General features: G+C 48.2%; 1 protein-coding gene across 1 annotated transcript; it reads right to left on the bottom strand.

Annotated features, from left to right (window-relative positions):
* Nucleotides 1-18,079, bottom strand: Cmtm6 (CKLF like MARVEL transmembrane domain containing 6). Its single transcript, XM_032911006.1, has 4 exons — nucleotides 17,875-18,079; nucleotides 13,114-13,290; nucleotides 10,380-10,478; nucleotides 1-2,785 (listed from the first exon to the last, which is right to left on the bottom strand). Exons 1-4 carry the CDS (start codon nucleotides 18,010-18,012, stop codon nucleotides 2,648-2,650), a joined length of 552 nt encoding a protein of 183 aa, XP_032766897.1. The 5' UTR covers nucleotides 18,013-18,079; the 3' UTR covers nucleotides 1-2,647.
* Between the last annotated feature and the right edge of the window lie 560 nt (nucleotides 18,080-18,639).

Here is an 18,639-nt window from a genome sequence, read left to right as displayed (position 1 = left end):
CACTGGAATTAAGAGGATTTATTTTAAAAGATTATAAAAGTTGATATTAAGAGTGATAAAAAAGACCCACAGGCTTTAAATCAACAAATACAAAAGTGATCTGATATAAGCAATGTAAAAATACATTTTTCCCGTCCCACATAAAGCATAATTTAAGTATAGTAATTATAAAAGTCTTGTGCTGTAAGTATATTTCCCTTCTAAGTCTTAAAAACCATTCTAAACAATTTGTATAAATTACAGGAACTCAAATCTGCCACAGCTACTAAAAAGGACACTGTCCCTTCTGTGCTGACAGTCTCTGGTCCCAGCGCTTCTGAGGGTGTTTGTTGCCACGGTCTTTAATATCATCTCTCTCCATCAAATCCAGAAGCCAACCAGCCACAGGTTCCCCCAAAAGAGAAAGTTCTAAGAGTGGCCACAGACACAAGTGACCAGATTATCTTCCTAAAAGGAAAGCCTGAGGTGGCCCGGCAGAGTCCCCCGCTGTGGGACACTAACACAGCAGGCCAGAGTGACTGTCAATCACGAACAAGCCACACACGGGCAGAGAGGCGCCTACCACTGAGTACAATGTCCCTAAGCACCTGTGAGTTAGAAGCTAGGTCTCAGGATGGCACTATTGCAGGCAGACACCTTTAGAGGTGGGGACCAGTGTGAAGTCTTAGGTCAGCGGGGACAGGGAGGTGACCCTTAAGAGACCTCAGGACCCCAAGTCACCACCCTTCTTTCCTTGCTTGCAGCTCTACCACGAACTCCCCAAGTGATGTGCTGCCTTCTAAAACAACAGGTTTGACCAAGGGTTGAAGCCTCCAAACTGCAAACCAAGATTAACCCTTTCTCCAGCCCTTCCTCTTTTTAAGTTGATTGTCTCAGGTATTTTGCTATGGTAAGTCAGCTGACTAATAATTGGCAACACTAAAGTAGCCCCAATTTGCTGTTAATTCTCAACAGGTCTAAATGATATTTACAGTAACTACAGCACAGCTTGATATGAAACTCTAAAATTGTCTGCAATAAACTGGCTACTTTTGAATTTTTCTATTCTTAGCTTCAAGAGCCTACTGTCACCTCTCTGAGAAGGCACACCCAGTAAGGCAACATCCATGATTAGTTTCATGATCTCCAAAGCAGCTATGGTGACATCACCAGCAATGTAAACCCTGAGGCCAGCAGATCAGTCAGACAGTGAGGCAGGCACAGAGCAGAAGCTGTGTGCCCAGATTCAGCCACTTCCAAGAACTGTAGCAGGCTCACTCATGAAACTGAAACCGTCTTCCACACGCAATGGCAGACAAGACACTGGAATGGAGGGGACTTTACAGTGACTCCCTGGAAACATGATCGCATGATCGCATCGCTTCAGAGAGAAACCCCAGCCTGGGAAACCTGAGTCTCAGTTAAACTGTAGGAAGGTAAGAAGGGTCCCCTTTGGTCACGAGGGTGCCCAGTGGCTCTAAGATAGCCTTCCAGCAACAAGCAATTCTTCCAAAGTCTCAAGAAGTCTGGCCCCCTTACACCACCAGCAGTATTCACTAGCAGGGCTTCTAGGATTCGCTTTCTCAAGACACCTCCCTGGAGAGAAACCCAAGCAGAGGCCCATGGGACGAGCCTGACACTCCTGCCTCGGACGCTTGGTGACGAGAAGGGACACGACTCTGGATGGCCTGGAGATGGCTGACAATGGGAAGAGAACGGAGAGTGAGAGTGCGCGCTCACCTTCACAGATGGTACACGACACGGGACCATTCTAGAGCTGGTCAGAAAGGAGGCATCTCTGGTGGGCGAGAGCTCCCAGTCTAGGCCTCTGAAGAGAAGCCTGCAGAGCTGTGTTCGCTTGAGTAGAAATGATCATCTGCCCAGAGGGAGACCCACAGTCTCTAGTCTGACATCATCAACTGTCTGCGTGTGTGAACACAGCACCAACCCTTCACATCTCTGCCGAGTGATCAAGGCCTCTCTGTGTGATTACACCCGCTGTGCGGGACAGTCTCTTCTCTTTGGTCTTTAGCTAGACTAATCAGTTTCCTCACTTCCCTGTGGCCCATAACAAACTTAATCTCAACAACCAAAGTGCAATGTAAAAGCCACCACAAGGCTGATGCTACTGTTACTTTCATACAAATAAACACCAGCAGCCTACACATTTTCTGTTAGGCAATGCATGGCTCAGAAGGAATTAAGAATAATTGCTTTGAAAGGTTAGCACATAAGTGTAAGGCTGAGTGGGATCCAGTAAAGGATCTAACATTAAGGAGAGAAGCCTACACCAGCCACTTAAACACAAATTAAATCTCTAACGACACAACAGAAATTAACCAGTTCCTGAAAGGACGGACAAGGCACGGTCAGGAAGCTAACCCCGGTGAGGGGTGGGCGTCCTGTAGCAAAATGACAGACATGCAATTCAAAGAGACAGCAGTCTTCATCTCTAAGAACAAAACAAACAAACAAACAACAACACCTCCTCCGTTTGAGACAGGTTCCAACAGTTGTTAAAAACCCTCTGAGCTTACTGCTGGGCTGTCACCCAGCCCGGCTCTGTGAAGCTGCTCTCCTGTCCATTCCCTTCTCTCCAAAAGGTGCACACATGACACAGGTCACAAGGAGGGAGCCTGTTTGGGTCCACAGCCCCCACTCCTTGTCTTTAAGCATTCAGTGGTTCAGTGAGGGCTTCAGCTCTAGCGTTGTTCTCGGGCTTTCTAAGAGGGCTCTCCCGCAGCTTCTCACACAGCATGACGACGAAGTCCAGTAGGAACATTGAGCTTCCTAGGAAGCCAAACACCTAAGGAAGAAAGGGGAGTTATATGAGGAAGTGAGTTACAGCCTTGTGTCCTCCTCAGTCTGAGAGCTCACATCATGGAGAGAAGGCTGATCACTTCTACCTTATAACTACTTAAAAAGATCTGCTTTAGTCTTACTTACGTCTATGTGTTTGTCTGTGGAAGTGAATGCCACATTTCTGTGGGTTCTTTTGGAGGATTACAGGATTTCCTGGAAGTGGGACAGAGTCACCTGACGTGGGTGCTGGGAGCCGAACCCTAAATCTCTAGAAGAGCAGCGAGTATCCCACGTGCCGAGCCGTCCCTCCACCCACACTTACTACTCTTTAACAGAACTTAAAAGTTATCCAAAGAGGAAAGGAAGTGACAAAGGAAAGTCCCCAGAATGACAACAGCTGCCTCTGTGTGCCTCACAGGGCGCAGATGCCAGTTCTTCTGCTGGGCGGTGCGAGGGACAGAAGCCCAGAGCTGCCAACCCAGGGCCAGTGTCAGGTGTAGACGACAGACAGGAAAGATCTAGCCTCCCTGCTCCTCTAGTCCCTTCCGTGTTCCCTTGGCTACTAGAAGTCCCTGTGCCATCTCCTCTGCCTGACCCCTCCAAGCCACAGACTCCCTGAAGGATGGCCATGCAGCTTCTCCTCCAGAAACTCAGGAAAGGAATCCCCTTCGCTCCCTGCTGACTCCGGTTGGGATTTGGAGACTAGTCCTTGCTGGGCTTATTAAAGAACCTGTCTACGTCACAGCTCTCACACACCTGCTTCCCAGCTGAAACCAGAGCCTGAAAGATAAGCTGACTCCAGCCGCACTATCCACGTGTTGGAAGAGAGGGTCTCTAACCACCAAGAGGTCACCATCATCACTCAGAAGACCCTAACCCTAGCTGCTTTTGTCTGCCTCCACCTCAGTCAGCAGCTACCCTCCATGACGAGAGACACTAGAAATTCCTATTAGCCTTGGGAATCAGAAGGCTGACATGAAGACTGGACTTCAAGCCTCACACCTACCTCTCTTCCTTTCTAGCTGCTGTTTTTTAATCCACCCCCAAAGAAAAAGGAAAGCCAAGAGGGGCCCACAGGAGAGGTGCCAGAGAGTGAAGTCCAAGGGAACACGGAAGGGAGTGACTATGAATGCCATGGAAAGACTCCATGGTAGGGCCTCTGACAAGACTGCAGTCTACAAGGCAGAGTGTGGGTGCCTCCCTACAGGCTTGAAGGGTGTGTTCTATGCTACATGGGCAAACGACAGTCGACAGTATGTGCTTAGAGTCAAGCTGCCTCTGACTCTTGTGTGGCGGGGGAGAAGAGGAGAGCTTATAACCTTCAAGGACAGGGGAAAGCAGGGAGGGGTGGCTCTGAGGGAACAACCCTCTGGCCCAGCACCTGATTAACAACACCAAACACGGGCTGGAGAGATGGCCCAGCAGTTAAGAGCACAGACTACTCTTCCAGAGGTCCTGAGTTCAATTCTCAGCAACCACATGGTGACTCACAACCATCTGTAATGGGATCTGATGTCTTCTTCTGGTGTCTGAAGACAGCTACAGTGTACTCAAGACCAAACACATACTGGTCCTGATCCCTTCTGAAGGGGCAGAAGGTACGCACATCCCACGCACATCCAAGGAGCTGATGCCATAATGGCTGTCTTATCACAGTAGTGCCCACACAAATGCAATGGTCCTGCCCACACATCTAACGTCAGAGAGGGAGCCTGCAGAGCTCTCCACAGGACCTGAAAGTCAGATATGCTGTAGAGCCTCCAGCATCATGGAGAGGGAGAGAGGGGTGGCCTCACACAGCACTGTGCGAAGGTCAACGAACTAGCCTGACTTCCTCTCTACCACTCCCGTCCAGCCCCGGGCTCCACATGGCCTAAGTCCTCTCAAACTCATGTGTGGGATGCTCCTCACATAGGTAGCTCCCTCCCCTGCCCAGCCCTGGGTGCCGACATCCCACTCTCTCACACACCTCACATCTCCCGAGGCACACTGCTAACGACCATCCACCAAAGCCATCCTCTGATCCAACATCTGTCCCCAAGCACTGGGGAAGGAAGTCTACATAAAAGTCTTCCCGCAAAGCCCGTCTAGACTCCTTGCTCAGGGACTCCTTAGCCCTTCTCACCCCAGCAACTGCTGAATTATTGGGCCTTAGCTGTTGAGTTCAGTTTTTCAGGTTCATAGACCACGAACAACCCATCCTATACTGAAACCAGAGGCTCCACCCTCGAGGAGTAACTCTCACAGTCACCCCTCAGCTACCCTCTGACCTCCGGGGACCTCAAGCCGCTATTAAAGTATCAGCCAGATGAGGCTGCTCCCTCCAACTGTAACACAGGCAGAATTCCTGGTGACCAAGCACACTGACCACAACGGTGTCCTGCACATGGTAGTCGACACTGATTACAAAGGAGCTTTAAGTAGCAGATGAAGCTGTGTTCTGTGTCTCCTGGTAACTCTGGCCTACTCACAGCAGGCACTCACCCTTCCTTCCCGCTCTTGTTTGTGCCTGTCAGTCCCCACTGAAGAGGTGCTTCTCTTATTCCTGCCCCATGTCCACCTGAGGAGACTCACTCTTGGGTTCCAACACTGCTATTCTGACAGGAGGCCTCAGACTTACAGGAGATACACACACACACACACACACACATATCCAAAACATGTCCTAATTTTGTAAGTTTACAATTTGAGTCCCCATTGTAAGGGGGCTCAATACTTCTGCAGTGGCCCGTGTTTCCCTCTGCTTCACCAGACAAGCCTTTCAAGAGGGCACGAGGGTACGACGTCTGGATCCCTCACTGTACACACCTTACCATAACCTTCAACATTTCTATGGCTGCAAGCAAGACAGTCCTACAAGTCTTTCCCAAACCCTGGGACTGAATATCTCTATCTCATGTCCAGCTGGGGCAGCGGGGTAGCTGGTCACCAGAGCGTCGGGGTAGCCAAAGCCACATGCCTGCACCTTTTAAGGCTGACTGAAAATGAGAAATCCAGCCAGCCATGAGGAAGGCTACTGCCCTATCATCCTGTTATCCAGACATCAACTGATCCTATTCTCTCAGAATGTCTCAACCCCAGCCCCTGTCCATGACAGTAGCAGGACACAGGGTGACATCTCAATCCCCATGTCCCCATGTCCTGTAACACTGTGTCTTTTTACACAGAAAGCCTGGAACGTTGTATCCTGGACCTGCTGCTCTACTGCGGCCCTGCCAAACTGACCTCAGGTACAGTTTTTTGGTTTTTTTTGGTTCTTTTTTTCGGAGCTGGAGATCGAACCCAGGGCCTTGCACTTCCTAGGCAAGCGCTCTACCACTGAGCTAAATCCCCAACCCCTCAGGTACAGTTTTACTTCTTATCTAAGCTCCTACAAGTCCCGCATTCCTCCCTCAGAGCCATCTATTACCTTACAGCACCCCACCATGAAGCTCATTAGTGGAAGGCAATCCCCTGTTCCCTGTCTCTTCAGTAGACTCAAAGTCAAGCCTCTAAGTGGGAGTCAGCCCTGAAGTGTATGTAGGAGTCTATGGGATGTCGATAATGACTTGGGTCAGTGGATAGAAAATTAAATCCCACAAGATGGTACTCATACATGGTTAGTAACAATGGTTTCACTGACACACAGATGTGGGAAACATGGTGTGTAACAGGTTAGGTGAAGACAGATGACGCTCTTCAGATCAGAACAAACCTCCATTCTTAAACACTACTTACTAATCTAATACACTCTCCATCGCTTGTCACACTGTGGTGACACAGGGACCTGATGCTATTACCTAATTCCTCTTCCTTAAATCACTTCCTCATTGTGTTATTCTAACATATGACCTAAACGTTCGGAGAATTCTGTCAAGAAACAAGAGACCATGCTTCAAATTTGGCTTCCTCACTAGCAAACCCCTTGAGGAAGTAAAGGCCAAAACAGGAAGAAAGCAGTAGCAAGTCTCTCGCAACCTCAGCCTGCCGACTTTGTCCTGTGTGTGGGAGGGCGGGGGCTGGGAGGTAGCTTTCCAGGTAGCCAGCCTCAAACTCAATCTTCCAAATGCCGTGACTGAAGGCACGCCATCATGCCTGTACTTCCATGACTGTGGCCACCTCTTGCAGTCCCTGGCTGCTTCTTTCCCTGCTCCACCCTAAGAACACAGGACTTTATCTCCCCCACCCACAGTAAATGAGCTCACCTGGACACGCCAACACAGCCAGCCTAAACATACGCTCACTGGCAAACCCTCTCGCTGCCTGTGGAGTCTGTTCTGCGGCTCAACTGCATCTGTCTGTCTATCCCCTGACAAATCAGACCGGCACAGCACCATCTGCAATTCTTTCAGTGTTTTCTTTTAAAAGATTTTATTTCTTTTTCTTCCTGAGTCTGAGTGTTTTGTCTGCATGGATATCTATCTGGACGCCTGGTGCTATAAGGAATTGGGTCCCCAGGTAACTTTGAGCTGCCGTGTGGGCACTAAACCTAGGCTTTCTGCAGGAGCAGCAAAGGCTCTACATGTCAAGCCATCTTTCAGCCTCTGAGCCTATAAACAATATAGTATTGCTCTATATTAAAATGTAGTTTACTGTAGCTATCTTCAGACACTCTGGAAGAGGGCATCAGATCCCATTACAGATGGTTATGAGCCACCATGTGGTTGCTGGGAATTGAACTCAGGACCTCTGGAAGAGCAGTCAGTGCTCTTAACCACTGAGCCATCTCTCCAGCCCCTCAACCCTACATTTTTAAGAGGTCTAGCACCTAGTGGTGCAAGCCTTTAATCCCAGTACTTGGGAGACAGAAGTAGGCAGATCTCTGACTTTGAGGCCACTTCTGGTCTAGAAAGGGAGTTCCAAGACAGCCAGAGCTACACAGAGAAAGAAACTTTGTCTTGAAAAACTAATGAACTGAACCTAGAAAAGGAGGCTAGCAGAATGGCTTGATGGTTAGAAGGTGCTTGCTGGGGTTGGGGATTTAGCTCAGTGGTAGAGCGCTTGCCTAGGAAGCGCAAGGCCCTGGGTTGGTCCCCAGCTCCGAAAAAAAAAAAAAGAAAAAAAAAAAAAAAAAAAAGAAGGTGCTTGCTGCTCTAAGCCTAATGACCTAAGTATGAATGACTCCCAAAAATCTTCTTTTTGACTGCTACATGCGTGTTATGGTGTGCACACACATACACTCACACTCACTCACCCACACAAAATGAAAAAATATTTTTCCTAAAGCTAGATGCTGTCATGTGTTTGTAATTTCAGTCCTGAGGCACAGGAAGACAGAGCCCCAGCACTTGCTGGCCAGCTATCCTAGCCTACGTGGCAATATCCAGGCTGGTGAGAGGCCTTGTCTCAAAAAACAAGGCTGCGGGCTACAGAGAGGGCTCAGGGGTTGAGAGGATACACTGTTCTCCCTGAGGACCCAAGTTCAGTTCTCAGCACCCGTGTTGTGAGGCCGACAATCCTCTGTACCTCTGGCTCCCAGGGCGTCTAACACCTCTGGCCTGAGGGCGCCTACCTGTACACACATGCACACAACCACACACAGATTCAGAATTTTTTTTAAATATTAAAAAAAAATCAATGTTGTCTTCTGACTTACACAGTGAAACTCTGTCTAAAAAAAACAAAACAAAAAAAAAAAAAAAAAAAAAAAAACAACAGTTGGCCCAAAGACTTCAAACAAAAGCTGGCTCTTCTCTCAACTGCCCCTTGTTGTCTCAAAGGTTTGGCTTTTAGAACTTAACACACGCTGCAGCAAGGTTTGCACAGGCAAGGTTTGCACAGGCAAGCCCATTTCTGTCTCTCTTTCTAGTGGGTTGGGGAGTCGATAGGGCAATGAAGGAGAAAATGGGAGAGAGCTGGTCAGACTCCTCCACCAGAGAACTGTCACAGAACTAGTTTTAAGAGTGACTGATGGGGGGGGTTGTGGATTTAGCTCAGTGGTAGAGCGCTTGCCTAGGAAGCACAAGGCCCTGGTTTCGGTCCCCAGCTCCGAAAAAAAAAAAAAGAACCAAAAAAAAAAAAAGAGTGACTGATGGGCAGAAGAGATAGCTCAGTGGTTAGGAGCATTCACTGCTCTTCCAGAGGTCCTGAGTTCAATTCAGCACCTACATGGAGGCCCATACCTGTGTGACGCTGTCCTCTGGTGTGCATGTATATAGGCAGACAAAGTACCCAATACGTAAATAAATAAATCGTTTAAAAAAAAAAAAAAGAATATGTTCTGGGCATGGTGGCACACATAATTAGTTCTAGCACTCAGAAGGGGGAGGCAGGCTGATCTCTGAGTCTGAGGCCAGCCTGGTCTACACAGTGAGGTCCAGGATAGCCAAGGCTACACAGATAAACCCTGCCTCAAAAAAAAAAAAAAAAAAAAAGAAAAAAGAAAAGAAAGAAAGGGATTGATTCCATGTATTCCATGTAGAGGGGAAAACCTGAAAATGACTTACTTCCTCAAGAGCAAGCCCTGTCTACCACACACCCTTAACCAGGCTTTAGGAGAGGAGCAGCCTGACCTGTTGAAGACCATTCAAGACTACAGGAGCCGTACAGGCATGGAGTCGCAGCACCCAGGACACTGAGGCAAGAGACTTCCAAGGTGAGAGCAGCTTACAACAAACATCAAATTCAGGGCTAGCCTAGACTACAGAGCAAGACTCTATCCCACAATCCAAGAAATAACCCTGGGGCTGTAGCTCGAGGGTAGAGGACTTGCCTAGCATGCATGAGGTCCTAAATTCGAGCCCCTGTACTGCAACAAACAAACAACAGGGGAAGGAGGGGGAGGAGGGAGAAGAAGAAAGAAAAGAAAGATAAGAAAAAGAAACAAAACAAAAACTAGAGTGAGCAACCAAAGTTAGACTGAGCGCAGGCAGGCTTCGCTCCAACGCCGTCACAGGTTGCCTGGCCAACCCTGCCAGCCCTTTCTCCACTTTCTCTGAACTTAAAGCAGTACTGAGGGCAGAGACATCTGGACAGGGACAAAGGCGACAAAGGCCAGTGTGCCACCTGCCTTAGCCAACACTAGTTTATATCAGCATAAAGAGAACTACGGCAACAAAACTCAGCCAAATTCCTCACAGGTCCCTAGATTCCTGAGACTACTTTTAGGTCTCCCATTATTCTTTAAAGTAGAAAAAACTACTCTCGGCTGCGGAGATGGCTCAGTGGGTAAAAGTGTTTGGCACACAAGCCTAAAGACCCGAGCTCACATCCGGGAACTAATATAAAAGTCAGGCACAGTGTCTGTAACCCTGGAACACCTACAGGAAATGGGAAGTAGAAACAGGAGATTCCAAGAGCTAGTGGGGTCAGGTGAGATGACTCATCCCTCCAATCCCAGCACAGTCCTGGTGAGCACCAGGGCCAGCCAGGTAGGAGCCAGTGGGCAGCTGGCCCGGCACTCACTGGCACTGGCACTACATGGCAGTAGGAAGGCAGGGCCAACACCAAAGAGCATCTCTCATCTACACGGATCTCGGCACACAGGTGCACATCCCTCACAAACACACGTATCAAAATAAACAAATAAGTAAAAACTGTTAACGCTGATCTGTGAAGAACTTTCTAAATTCTCCATTTCTAAGGAAACAAAAACAAGGCTAACAGTGCAAAGTACTTACGATTGCAGCAATCTCAGCCGAGGTCCCGGAATGGGTAGAGACGAAGATGATAGAAGCCAGCAGAAACACACACCCTGTGCCCAGGGTGATGTAAAAATCCTACACACAGGGAACGAGAGCGCACAAGGTCAGAGCAGCGGGCAAAGTGACATTTTTCATTTCAAAGACCCTGAATGACTTACATTTTCTTGGTGCAACCCAAACTTAAAACATGCTATGGTACCTTTTCAACATGGCTACATTCAAACAACACTGTCTACTTTAGGCTGCATGTAATAGTATGCTGCAAAACTTTTCTTTTTGAGACAGGCTCTCACCATGTAGCCCTGGCTGGTCTGGAACTGAATGTGTGCACCAGGCTGGCCTTGAACTCACTGAGACCGAACCATCTGCCTGTGCCTCCCCAGTGCTGGGATTACAGACATGCGACACCACACCTGGCCCATTTTTGCTTCTGAATAGGCTTTGCCTGTTTGCTGTTTGTCTCTGTCCTTGTGCGTTCCTGGAGAGTGAACCTGTGGCCTCAGGAAGGCACTGCCCTGGAGCTGACTGCTGTTTGCTGGGTTTGTATTTATTTCTCACAGGTTCTTACACAGCCCAGACTGGCCAGGAACTTCTGGGAGTCCTGCCTCTACCTTCCAAGTACTAGGATACTCAGAAAAACCATCTTGAGATAGAATAATGCACTACCAGGGCTAGAGAGAGACGTCTCAACAGTTAAGAGCACTGGCTGTGGGGTTGGGGATTTAGCTCCGTGGTCGAAAGCTTACATAGAAAACCAGCCAGCGACAGGGCCTGGGTTTGGTCCTAAGCGCCGGGAAAAAAAAAAAAAAAAAAAAAAAAAAAAAAAAGAGCACTGGCTGCTCTTCCAGAGGACCAGGGTTCAATTCCTAGCACCCACAGGATGGGTCACAATCATCTGTAACTCCAGTTCTGGGCATTTGACACCCTCTTCTAGCCCCCAAGGGTACCAGGCATGTACGGAATATATACAAAAGCATGCAGACAAACAAATACACAAAATAAAACATTTTTTAAAAAGATGCAATGTTTGATAAACATAGCTGTAAAGTCAGACTACCACAGTTCAAATCCCAGCTATGTAACTTACTAATTATGTAATTCTTGTTTCTTATTGTTGGCGTGGGGATGCCAGTGCCACTGCATGTGTGTGAAGGCCAGAGGACAGCTCTGTGGAGTAAATTCTCTGTACACCTAACTTCAAAGATTACAGGCATGTAAAACCATACCAATTCATAAGGCCAAGGGCTTCAGTGCAATCCAAACAAGTGTTCTCCCAGCTGAACCATACCCCAGTCAATTTGGGGTGGGTTTTGTTTGTTTGTTTACATGTATATTGCAGAGAGATTTTAATCCAGCAACATGGTTACTCTGGCTGGAATATAGACACATCCTTAGCACCCACTCTTAATCCCACACAATGAAGGTAAAGTTAGTTTGTAGAAGGAAGCACCCATGTTGGTAAGTGATGTCTAATTGAGTGGCAGACAATGTGAAAAATCAGAGAAAGATTTGACAAAATAGGATATGCCCAACTCTCACAAGACAGAAGACAGGGAAGCTACTTAAGAGGGAGCAGCTGGGGGTGGGGGGGGGGTTTTACCACAAGCTGCAGAGAAAGAACAAGGTAGACAAAGGTGAAGACAGAACGAGCCGGAAAGTTGGAAGAGCAGAGCAATTCAGTCAGAAGAAGCCAGATTGAACCAGTCAGTTTGGTGAGGCGTCCGAGGCAGAACAGCTGAATTAAACCAGCCAGCAGAGGTCAGAAAGAACTAGAAAGTGTGAACTTATTCAGCAGCAAGTCTCAGAGGTTAAAACATTCTAGGCCTAGATTATTTTATTACAGAGGCTAAAAGCTTCCAGGACTAGGCCTAGGATAGCATACGGAGGCAGTGAGCCTCCAGGTGACAATTACATCAGGTAAATAAAAGATACTTTCACCTGTATGTGTGTGTGTTTGTATGTTTGCATGTGTGAGCACGTCTGAGGGTTGAGCCACAAACCCCAGCCTGGAAAACATTGTAACAGTGACCCAACAAAGACACTCTTTATTCACCTAAGCACAACTTTTATCTTTTTATATGATTCAATGAAAGCCCAGCATGGTGGTGCACATCTTTAATTCCAGGAAATCCCAGCACACGGGAGGCAGAAGCAGGCAGATTTCTGTGAGTTTGAGGCCAGCCTGGTCTACAGAGTGAGTTCAGCCAGGGATAAACAGAGGAACCATGTTTCTAAAGACCCTATAGTGTCATGGGATCTCTCTGGCTCCCATGCACAGTAAAATGTCTGGTAGAGAGCGGTCACTCAATTCCTAACTGTAAAGCTAATGAGTGACACTCTAAAATGTAAGAAATAAAAAGTGACAAAATCAAACTTCTAAGATGTTAGGTGGCACAGTGGCCGATGCCCACAATGCCAGCACTCAGGGCAGGAGAATCATAAGTTCAGGCCAATCTAGGCTGGTCTTAAGACAAACACCACAAAATGTCTAATGTGAACTGGGTGAGGCCGCCACTAACTACCAATCACTGGTGGCTTCCTCTCCCCGAGGAGCATTTCTTCTCTCGGTCTTTGAAGAGGAGCCCCAGTTCCCAGGGCAGAGAGCCAGAATACAGCCAATGCTCTGCCCAGTGCTGTGCTCTGAAAGCATCACCACTCTCACAACGAAGCCAGGAGAGCCCCACACAGGGACCGTGTTTTCCCCACTTACCGATGACTTGACTTTTCCAGTATCCACTCTGTCGTACACTGCTGTGCAGTACACGATCAGCAGGAGAAGGCTCAGGAGAAAGGCGCTGCAGCTCACAAACTCAAAGAAGTACAGGCCTCCACACAGCCCACACTCGGACACAACCTCTTCACAGATGAAGGCCAGGAGAGACAGCAGCTAGAGATGGGGACCATTTGACCTCGGTGAGTGAAATAACCCACGGCACCCAAAACCCACATGCAGGCTGTGCCTATAAATCCAGGCACTTGGGAGGCTGAAGCAGGAGGATCAAAAGTTCCCGGCCAGCCTTTGCCAACGCTGTGAAACACCCCCTTCTAAAACAAAATTAAACCCACTCTCTGTTTGCTAAAATGTTTGTAAAGTAGAGACCGGAGCAAATAAGATTAGTGAAAAAGCCTGGTAAACAGAACTCAGCGTCTGCTCGCCTTGAAGGGATACACCCAGTTAACTACCGTGTGTCAAACGCTGAGACTCAGAGATGAGAGTGTGCTAGCAGCCCATGGGAGAGGCTTCCAGACGGAAAGAAAGCCGAGCGCCACTGTGCATGGCAGTTTTGGTGTTGTTAGCTGTTGTAACGGAGTCATCGGGAAAGTCAGGCAGAGGTGTGTATAGTTGGAGGCACATGGTGAGACTAGTCTAGAAGCCAGGGGAAGTGTGGCTGCACACAAAGACTCTGAGGGGAAGCCAAGTAAAAAGTCAAGAGCTCCCTGAGAGAGGGCAAAGGGGAGATGCCAGCAATGAGAAATGGCAGAGCAAGCGTGCCCATTGGAAGAAGGCAGCGACTGGGCTACCGTTACAACACTGGGACCTGGACTAGATGCACTGAGACAGCGGACCGTGATATCAGTGACACTGCAAGCAAACTCCAGTCTGGCAGAGAGTTCGATAACTCTGTGTACTTGAGGAAGGGGGTTATGGTGGGGACAGAAGGCAGCAGCAGGTGTGAGCAACTCGTCAAGGGTGCAGGGGATGAGGTCATGGGAAAGGAAGTTCAAGATGAGAGTACTCAGCACATTTTACCACCCTAGCAAAAACCCTCTGCTGGGAGGACCAGAGACAGGCAGGGAGCACCTCTGTACAGGGAGGAGCTGGCACTATGAGGTTCAACTCTTTAGGAAGTGGAAAAAGACTGCTCAGGAGAGTGGTTCATGAAGGCACGGGGAGTCCCCTGAGTGTCCAGACCATCAAAAGCACTGGTGGCCTAAAGTCAGAGGCCAAAGGGAAATTCCACTTCACCCTAGTGAGGATAGGGGAGAAAGCCAGGCCCAGAGCGCCATACAACTGCTACAAAAAAAAGTCAACACAGTAGACTAGAGTGGTACTGACACCGAGAAACCCAGACCCAGGAAACTGAGACAGTAGGATCCACTGGAGGCCGAGGCCAGCCTGGGCTACAACATGCGGAGCTAGGAATGTAGCTCACTGGTAGGATACATGCCTGGCATTTGGGAGTGTCTGGTTCAATTCCCAGCCCTGGAAAACAAACAAACAAACAAAAAACAGAGGAGCTTGGGAAAGAAAAGAAAAATGAAGACCCAGAGTTGTAGCTCACGTGCACAGTCCATTCACCCACGATCTGATTACAAATGCCAACAGAGCGGTACTAGGAAAACCAGAAGCTTCTTCAAAAGCTAAGCACTCTCAGGTACTCCAGAGAAATGAAGACCCACTTGAGAAAAAACCCGTGCAGGAACTTCAAGGTGACTTTACTCATACAGCCCCAAACCAGAAACAATGCAGATGCCCTTCAACAGCCAAAAGGAGCTCAAGTACAAAGTGTCCAGCCCTGATCCACCTCCAGATAACTGGACAGAGGGAAAAAAGTCCAGTCTCAGCAGCTGAGGCATCCACACGAACCCACACATACCATGCACACAAACACTCATAATAAATCTAAGCTAAAACTTAAATCGCAGACTGGGTCATTTAAGCAATAAAATTCCATCACCAAGTATTTAAAGAATAGCAAGTAAAATAGAAGAAACATAGGGCAAATCGACAGACACAATAAACCAAAACTCTAGTGGCATAAAATTTACGATTTCTTTTTTTTTTTTTTTTTTTCGGAGCTGGGGACCAAACCCAGGGCCTTGCATTTGCTAGGCAAGCGCTCTACCACTGAGCTAAATCCCCAACCCCAAATTTACGATTTCTTACGCCACTGTTTCAACTTATTTACTGCTCAGTCTGGAAAGGTATGAGAGTGAGACAGGCCTTTCGATGTTAGGCAAGCCTTTGACAAGACGCAGGTCAGACGTGACAGGTACAGCAGACTAGCCGAATTCCAAGAGCAGCCAAGTTTTAGGCTTTTATCAGAATCTCCTAGCTTGCAGGTTCATCCCATGCCCCTTGGTATTTAGCTTGGTAAGAGCAAGTTCCAAGCACCTGGGAGATCTAAAAGGCAGAAAGAACCTAGAGGAGAACCACACCCCTCAGCCCCCGCTCTCCCAAGCCTGCTGTCTCACAACAGGCTTCTTTTCTCTTTGCAATCTTAGAAAACCCGTGCTAAGATTTATGGCCCAAAATAACAAATCACGAGCACACACTCCGAACATGTTCCTCGAGATTTGAAGGTTCCTTGTTAACATACTGTGCCTCCTCTTCTGATTCTGGTGTCTCCACACCCTTGTTTTCTTATCGGGGCTCTGCAATTCCATCAGACTTTCAATCAACTAAAGAATACAGCCTGGCCGAATACTTCATAGGCCTCATCTACAACTTTCCTGGGACTTTTTCCAGTAACCCCGTAGCACATTTTTATTGTTAATGAGTAAGATAGTACTAAACAGTTTACAAAGCAGAAACAAAAGGGCAACCATTAAAATGAAAAAGTGGGCTAGTCGTGGTGGTAATCCCAAGAGGCAGGCAGAGAACACTGAGTTCGAGGCCAGCCTGGTCAACAGAGTGAGTTCCAGGACAGCCAGCCTGGGAGTGGGGGTGGAGGTGGGGTATGTGGAGAGAAAAGTGTTTTAAGAAAGCATCCTTTAACATTTCAAGTTCCCCAGAACAAATGAATTTCACAGAGACAGAGTGCTCTGTTCTAGTCCCACGTTGGCAAACACTCAGAGCAGCTAACAACCTTTTCAAGGCAAACTGACCTCCGTGGTCCAATGGCAAAACAACCGCAAAACTTCTGGTCGTGTCCTATTCTGAAGAGACAGAGCTAAGGCCTGCTGAACTAAAATAATTAGAGTTTTGACTTTGGCTTTAGCATTTCTTATTAGAGAGAATGAAAGCAACTAAAAATAAAAGATTTTGTTCTGCACACCCATGCAGAAGACCAACACAGATGATTACCTTGGAGCAGCAAGAATACTTCAGCCATACAGAAACTACTCTGTTCAAAAGGTTCCATTAGAAACGTGTTGACTGGGCTGGAAAGATGGCTCAGCGGTCTCAGCAGTTAAGAGCGCTGACTGCTCTTCCAGAGGTCCTGAGTTCAAATCTCAGCAACCACATGGTGGCTCACATCCACTGTAACGGGATCCGATGCCCTCTTCTGGTGTGTCTGAAGACAGCTACAGTGTACTTATGCTCAGTTGGTAGAGTGCTTGCCTAGTTACGCACAAGGCCCTGGGTTCAATTCTCTGCACCATATAAACCACGTGGTGGAGCACACCTATAATCCCAGCACTGTGGTGGAGACCTCAAGGTCATCCTCTACACGGATTAGTGTTTGAAGCCAACTGAACTACTTGAGACTTGAGGGGAAGAGAAGGAGTGTAAAGGGGAGAGAGAAGGGAGAAGAAGGGGGAGGGAGCAAACCACACCCATCTGGGTAAAAAGAACAGGTTCTGCAAATAAGCAAAGACAGGAGGGAACCTAGAGGTGCCCACCGCAGATGTGGGGGGGTCACACGAGACCAGATCCTCTACATGCTGCTCCTTTATCACTTTTCTCCAAAGGTTTTTCCTCCTCATCCCCAAGCTGGCAACTAAAATAGCAGCGCCAGTTTTCTAACTGCTGGTTTTCTACTTCAGGAAAGTAGGTCAACTGAGTTCCAAGAACCTAAGTTCTGATTATCGGCGTTTTGAGAATTTTAAATCTTCCCAAGGAAACCAGTGGGCCCGCTTTTAGCATAAATGGCTCATAAAACTAAACAAAACCCGTAAACATTTTTAACAATCTGGTTTTCCTAAAAGTGTCTTCTTGAAAAACCTTAATACCCATTGACAGCTGAATCAGGACCCTGAGACACAGGAATATCAAGTAGATCATATTTTAATTATCAAAGATGTCTATATTTTCATGCCTAAGCTTATCGTACTTAACTGCTGAAAATAAAGAGAAGCATGTCGCGATCTAGTTCTCTCACCCGCACACACGAAGCAGGAAGATGCCCTTTCGACCCTCTCTGACTCAACTCCCTGTGCAAGTTAAACACATACACAAACTGTCCAGCAAGTTAAACTGCCCTAATGGGCCAGCACCCGGAAAACCGCAAAAACCAGAAAAGATAAACAGAAAGCACTTCGTTGTCTGAAACACAAGCATTCAGGGCGATAATGAAAGAATTTCAGCTGAGAGAAAGGAAAGGAGGTTTAGATGGCTAAGGCCGGGCTACCGGCAGGAGGCAGACGGCAACGCCTCCTTCCCAGGCAGGAAGGGAAGGAACTGGAGTGTGGAAACGGCTGCTTCCCGAACGAGGAGGCCGAGCGGCAGCCTCGAGGCATCCACCCCAGCCCACAGGTCCCGGTCCCCGCCTCCGCGCCCACTCGTCCTCCGCCGCCGTTGGCTCACCAGCTGCAAGCCCTTGAGGATGCGCCGATACCATGGGAGCCGGCCCAGGAAGAAGTAGGCGGCCAGGCCGCTGCGAGCGCCCCTGCCAGCGCCCGGGGCCGCCTCCGTGGTGGGACTGTACACCGCTCCGTTCTCCATCGCCCGCAAATACTCGCTCGCCCAGCAAAAGTCTCCGCCGGGATGTAGGGGGCGTCACTTCCTGGGACTCCGCCCACGCTTCCGGTCAACTCCGCCCTCCTCAGCCTCGCCACGCCCCCTCGCTTGCTGCTTCCCCCCCTCCCCAGCCCATAGAATTTCCCTCCATTTGCCACGCCCCCACGCTTTCGCCGCGCCCATTGTTCGCGGTGCCCCTCTGCCTTTCCTGCTCTCTGGTTAACTCTCCACAGGTTCATGCTTTCGGTGGACTTCAGCTTTTTTGATCTTGGGTTTTTAAATTACACTTTGATTATTGATCTACCTATTAATCTATAATTTTAATCTATCTACTCATCCACCCATCCATCTATCTATCTATCTAGGGCGGAGCGTCCTGCTGAGGTCAGAAAAGAGTTCTCTGAGTCAGTCAGTCCTTCCTGAGAAAGGCTTAGTGGCTGGCGCCTTTACCTACTGAACCACCTCTCCGCCCTGATTTGACTTGTGTCTTTTAGTTTCGTTTCGGTCTGATTTAAAAAGAAAGAAGACCAAGGTCTCACATGCCTAGACTAGCCTAGAACTATGTAGGCACTGCCAGCCTGGAACTAGTGATAATCTTCACGCCTCTACTGC

This window comes from Rattus rattus, chromosome 8 (genome assembly GCF_011064425.1).
Source record: "Rattus rattus isolate New Zealand chromosome 8, Rrattus_CSIRO_v1, whole genome shotgun sequence".
Classification (NCBI taxonomy): domain Eukaryota; kingdom Metazoa; phylum Chordata; class Mammalia; order Rodentia; family Muridae; genus Rattus; species Rattus rattus.
Note: the sequence above shows the minus strand (reverse complement) of the source record. Positions and strands in the feature narration are given on the sequence as shown.

Bases quoted from the DNA above. Each gene is read 5' to 3' on its own strand.
- Cmtm6 (XM_032911006.1), bottom strand. From the start codon at position 18,012: ATGGAGAACGGAGCGGTGTACAGTCCCACCACGGAGGCGGCCCCGGGC. The intron at 13,291-17,874 runs GTGAGCCAACGG...CCCCATCTCTAG, and splicing joins TCCTCAAGGGCTTGCAGCTG to CTGCTGTCTCTCCTGGCCTT. The intron at 10,479-13,113 runs GTAAGTGGGGAA...CCCTGTGTGTAG, and splicing joins CTGGAAAAGTCAAGTCATCG to GATTTTTACATCACCCTGGG.